The sequence below is a fragment of the Enhydra lutris genome, unplaced genomic scaffold (assembly GCF_002288905.1).
Source record: "Enhydra lutris kenyoni isolate GAN:26980312 unplaced genomic scaffold, ASM228890v2 scaffoldscaffold42, whole genome shotgun sequence".
Lineage (NCBI taxonomy): Eukaryota > Metazoa > Chordata > Mammalia > Carnivora > Mustelidae > Enhydra > Enhydra lutris.
The window spans coordinates 7,058,484-7,064,176 of record NW_019154126.1 but is presented as its reverse complement, the minus strand read 5'-3'; the positions used below and the strand labels follow the sequence as shown (position 1 = coordinate 7,064,176).

At 36.7% G+C, this 5,693-nt stretch overlaps 1 protein-coding gene across 2 annotated transcripts in view; it reads left to right on the top strand.

Moving 5' to 3' along the window:
- LOC111155528 (mannose receptor C-type 1) overlaps positions 1–5,385 on the top strand; it is a 101,218-nt gene extending 95,833 nt beyond the window's left edge. Inside the window, exons 27-30 of one of the 2 annotated variants that reach the window (XM_022515699.1) lie at positions 1,067–1,180; positions 2,018–2,182; positions 3,299–3,340; positions 4,453–5,385. In XM_022515699.1, coding sequence (XP_022371407.1) covers positions 1,067–1,180; positions 2,018–2,182; positions 3,299–3,340; positions 4,453–4,703 — 572 coding nt within the window. In that variant the 3' untranslated portion in view covers positions 4,704–5,385. The remainder of the gene's footprint in view (positions 1–1,066; positions 1,181–2,017; positions 2,183–3,298; positions 3,341–4,452) is intronic. The other variant, XM_022515698.1, reaches the window with a different exon arrangement.
- Positions 5,386–5,693: the final 308 nt, after the last annotated feature.

Genomic DNA, 5,693 nt, shown 5'->3' with positions numbered 1-5,693 from the left:
TGCAAGCTGGTGCAACCACTCTGGAAAACAGCATGGAGGTTCCTCAAAAAGTTGAAAATACAGCTACACTACGACCCAGCAATTGTACTACTGGGTATTTACCCTAAAGTTACAAATGTAGTGATCTGAAAGGGCACGTGCACTTGAATGTTTATAGCAGCAACATCCACAATAGCCAAACTATGGAAAGAACCTAGATGTCCATCCACAGTTGAATGAATAAAGAAGATGTGGTATATATAATGGAATACTATGCAACCATCAAAAGAAATGAAATCTTGCCTCTTGCAACTGACATGGATAGAACTAGAGGGTATTGTGCTGAGTGAAATAAGTCAATCAGAGAAAGACAATTATCATATCATCTCTCTGATAATTTCCTCAAATTTCTCTGAGGAAGTTGAGAGGCAGGGTGGGGGTTGTGGGGGGTAGGGAAGGTAAAAATGAAACAAGATGGCATTGAGAGGGAGACAAACTGTAAGAGACTCTTAATCTCACAAAACAAACTGAGGGCTGCTGGGAAGTGGGGGTTAGGGAGAGGGTGGCTAGGTTATGGACATTGGGCCTCCCCAACGTGCTATGGTGAGTGCTGTGAAATGCATAAGCCTGATGATTCTCAGACCTGTACCCCTGGGGCAAATAGTACATTATATGTTAATAAAAATAATTCAAAAAATAAATAATGCTTACAAAAATTTTTTTTAAGAGAGCATGAGCAGGGGAGGGGCAGAGGGAAAGGGAGAGAGAGAATCTTAAGCAGGCTCCACACTCAGCATAGAGCTCAGTGCAGGGTCTGATCTCATGACCCTGAGATCATGACCTTAGCCCAGATCAAGAATTGGCCACTTAATCGACTGAGCCAGCCAGGCAGCCTCCCCTCCAAATCTTACTTTTAGCAGGGAAAGTGAAATTTTGAGAAGATAAATGTCCACTTTTTGACATTCTTCCCCTTAAGTGGAGATGTTGGGGTGATTTTTATTGCTCTTACTATCAATACTGTCATTATAAAAATATTATTAGCTACTTAAATGTCATTCCATCATGTTGTTTTTTTTATACTTCGCAGGCTCCTCTTTGGTTTCCATTGAAAGTGCTGCTGAATCAAGTTTTCTGTCTTATCGAGTAGAGCCGCTTCAAAGCAAAACCAATTTTTGGATAGGATTGTTCAGAAATGTTGAAGGTAAATTTGCAGAACAATTATTTAATCACAAATATTTCAAAGTGTTCTGTGCAAAAAAAAAAGTTTTCTGTTCCAGAAAGTCTTGCCTTAAATAATGATAAATTTGTGAAGAGTTTGGAAATTCAAACTTATACTTTCATAAGTCAATTATCATATGGTTTCACTTATTTGTGGAGCATAACAAATAGCATGGAGGACATGGGGAGTTAGGAGAAGGGAGTTGGGGGAAATTGGAAGGAGAAGTGAACAATGAGAGACTATGGACTCTGAAAAACAATCTGAAGGGTTTGAAGAGGTGGGGGGTGGGAGGTTGGGGGAACCAGGTGGTGGGTATTAGGGAGGGCATGGATTGCATGGAGCACTGGGTGTGGTGCAAAAACAATGAATACTGTTATGCTGAAAATAAATTTAAAAAAATGATTAATTATAAAAAGGAAAAAACATAAAATAAGAACTGAAATTTTAAATGACTCCGTATTATGTTATCTTGAAAGCTGTTGATTTAAAGTGTTTTCTGTAGCTAAGTTAGTTTAAGAAGAGTTAAAAAATAATTTCTCTCTTCTGCCAGGAAGAAAAAAATAGGGAAGCTTAAGTATATATATTTATACTAATTAGGAATCAGTTTTCAAATAATGCTAATAAGAAACATAATCTTTTCAGTCTTTTTTCTCTGTAATAATTGGTTATTATAATCTTGCATACTAAAAGTCTGGTGGTCAACAACAATGGATTATAGTATAAAATAATATGTTTATAAATTTTGCATGAATAAGTGGAATTTATTTTAAGATGGCTGATTTTTAACCTCTGATTTTACTGACTTCATTTGATCATCAGGAAAATGGCTGTGGATTAACAACAATCCAGTCTCCTTTGTGAACTGGAACACAGGAGATCCTTCTGGTGAACGAAATGATTGTGTAGCTTTATCTGCCTCTTCTGGATTTTGGAATAATATTCACTGTTCTTCCTACAAAGGATATATTTGTAAAAGACCAAAAAGTAAGTAAGAATTCTCCTTGCAGTACCTGTGTTCACAGTCCATCCTAGTTTCTTTCCAAATATTAAGGGGTCAGGTGTGGGATTATAATGTGGTTACGGGTCCCGTTATACAAGCTCGCCCGCCCCCATGTAAGCGATAAATCCCCAGTGATCAGTTGTCCGCAGCTCTAAGTGGACAAACTCTGTGTGCGAAGCTGACATAATGATTTAGATATATCCATACATTTATGATGGGATCCCCAGGCATACAGACTATAGAGTTGCAGGTGGTTTGAGGAGGCAGCTTGCAAAGCCTTATGGCATAAAAGGAAAAAGGGATAAAGTTTGCCCTCTCCACCAAACCAGAAGGGATTGGGGTTCTGGAGAGGGATCAGAATTCACTGTGGGATAAATCATGTAAGACCAATTAAATCTCCTTCTGAGATTAAGCAGCAGATCATGTAAATACAAGAACTGGGGGAATTAATAGTGTTCTATGCCCACGATGTAGTACTCTCTAGACTTTAATAATATTTTTATGCCATTCCACTTCACATAATATCCTTCCCGAGAGATAAAATTATTAATTAGATAATAGAATTAAATAAATAAATTAGGTAAATTAACACTCTACCCCCAGTAGATTTTATTATTTAGGAATTATGTTGTTCTTTAGTCTTCTAAAACTCTGTTTGAGACACTTCGGTGGAGTGTTGGAGTTTTATTTTACTTTTCATTCAAGTGCCTCGTGGTACCTTAGGCTTCAGTGGACCAATTTCAAAACAGCCTAGAATACATTATTTTTGGATGGGTTGGGAGATTTTGAGGGTCAGTATCAGTGGGTCAAATGCAACTCAGTGGATTGTATTTTCAGAAATTTTATTATATTCAAACTCTCCCTACAGTTGTAGGATGTTGAATCAGGATGGATGGATGGATGGATGGATGGATGGATACATACATAGGTCTTCTAAATTCTATTTATCTATCCTCTATCATCTATCCCTATATATCATATCACCATGGACCAAATATGGAGGATTCCATGCATCTGTGAAACAAATAATAGTCACTATCTTCATGCAATTATTCTGGGGTTTTATAAGTATTTAATTAATTTTTTTATTTCACCAACAGTTGTTGATGCTGAACCTACACATTCGTTAATTACAACAAGAGGTAAGACCACTATGAGATTTTAAGTTCTGTACTAGTAATATATCAATACAGTTTGTTTTAAAAACCATAATAATACCTTCCTATATCCCCTGTATTCAGTAGAATTGTGAGTTACATTAACCTTTGTCAATATGCCATCAGCCTCCCTTGAATGATGCTCTAGGAAAGCAGGCCTGGGAGTCAGGTTGCGGTTTTTACCATAGATATTATCAAAAATATTGCTGTATTACAGAGGTGTCTTGTGGAAACCACAGGAGAGATTCCTCTCCAGAATCCCTGTGGTTTTCCTCTTTTTTTTTTTTAAGCAATATTTTAAATGTTATTTTTATAGACAACTTGAACCAGGTAACTGAAGGTAACTGATCTTATTTCACCAATTTTGTCAGCAGCTAGAAAAACTCAGAGTGACATTAATGGTTTGCTTGCAATCGCCTTATTAGCCTCCTGGGTGTTCTTTATTAACTAATTATACTCATGAGTTCAGATTCCCTCTACTCTGATTTTTTCTTTTCCTTAGTTTTCTCCTTTGCTTTTTTAAAATCATCATCATGATGATTATCTATTTATCTTCATATGATGTATTTGTAAGCACCATTAAATTATTTTGAAACAGGTGTACATATTTTAAAACACCGATGTTTACAGGGTGCCTAGATGGCTCAGTTGGTTGAGCATCTGACTCCTGGTTTTGGCTTTGATCATGGTCTCATGGGTCCTGGGATCGAGGCCTGTGCAGGGCTCGCTGCCCAGTACAGAGTCTGCTTGAGATTCTCTCTGTCCCTCCCCCTGTTCTTGCTCACACTCTCACTTTCTCTCTCTCTTTCTCTCAAATAAATAAATAAATAAATCCTTAAAAACAACAACAAAGAACTGATTAACTAAGAAAAGGAATATTCCTGCAACTGAATAATAATCTTACACCTAAAACAATCCTCTAGGTCACATGGACTCTGTTTTCATGTCCTGCATTTCTGTCTGACAAACGTCAAGGAATATTTGACATGAAAGGACATTTATGCATTTTAGCTTTTCCAAAAAGAAAGTTGTCTTGTTCTCCATAGCATTCTTTTGCCTCTCTCCATCTTTCTCCTCACGATTCTGTTTATTTCTAGCTGACCCAAGGAAGATGGATCCTTCCAAACCGTCTTCTAGTGTGGCAGGAGTCGTGGTCATAGTGGTCCTCCTGATCGTGGCGGGTGCTGGCCTTGCGGCGTATTTCTTTTATAAGAAAAGACGTGTGCCTTTACCTCAAGAAAGCACTTTTGAGAACACTCTCTATTTTAACAGCAGATCGAGTCCAGGAACTAGTGATATGAAAGATCTCATGGGCAACATTGAACAGAATGAACACGCAGGCATCTAGTGTCCTAATGGGATTTCGATATATTTGAATTTCATAACATTATAACTAAAATGTTAAGGTCTTTAATGCAATGTGATTGTTTCTTTAAAAATTTGTACTGTAGTGAAATGGACTGTCCTTTTTCTTTGCCTAATTGAAGAAATAATTGCTCATGTTCTAGTCTGGCAAGGGATTTTCATGAAAGAGGGATACGGATATGGACTACCACTTGAAAAATAGCTTAGGTGAACACAGAGCACATGAATGCCAACTTAAAATTTAAGCATCACTGATGTGTAGCCAGGATCAACTGCATGTGGGTTAGAAGAACCCCAAAGACCTAAGCTTCCTGAAATAGATCAAGGAGCTCCCAAGCAATGTTCAGTAATTAGAAGACCGTTTAAAAATTCAGGTACAGATAACCTCAGGTGGCATGAAAATTTAGTCACTGTTTTCACTTACCAGTCTTGATTTTTACTTCAGTTACTTAGAATTGTATTTGTACACATGCAGAAAGAATGAGGCAGCTGAGAATCTTGTTTTTTTCTGAGCAGGGTTTCCCAGGCTGAATCTTGCAAAGGTGTTCTTTGTCCTGTAATATGTATATCGGGAATACAAAGATGTGAAATAAAAATGTAAATTTGCATAACTGGATGTACTTAGATAATGTGAAATAAACATCAAAGACAAGGTCTATTTTTAATATATGTGTATTTTGGTGATCTTGGTAAATGTCAATTTTCTTTTAAGTAAGACTTATTTATCTGTTTACCATATACTTTACTCTGAAAATAAATAATATGATTAGTAGAGGAATTCTTTAAACCCTCCATCTATTTGGGAAAGATGTGTTGCTAAAATAGGTGTAAAATGAATTTTTTTCCCATAGTGACTTGCATAATTTCCCCAGATCTTCTCCTGTAACACCGGTTCAAGTCAGAATTCAACAAAGGCACTGTTACTGAAAGTTAGGTCTCTAAATATCTCTTTCTCACTTTAATAATTAATCAT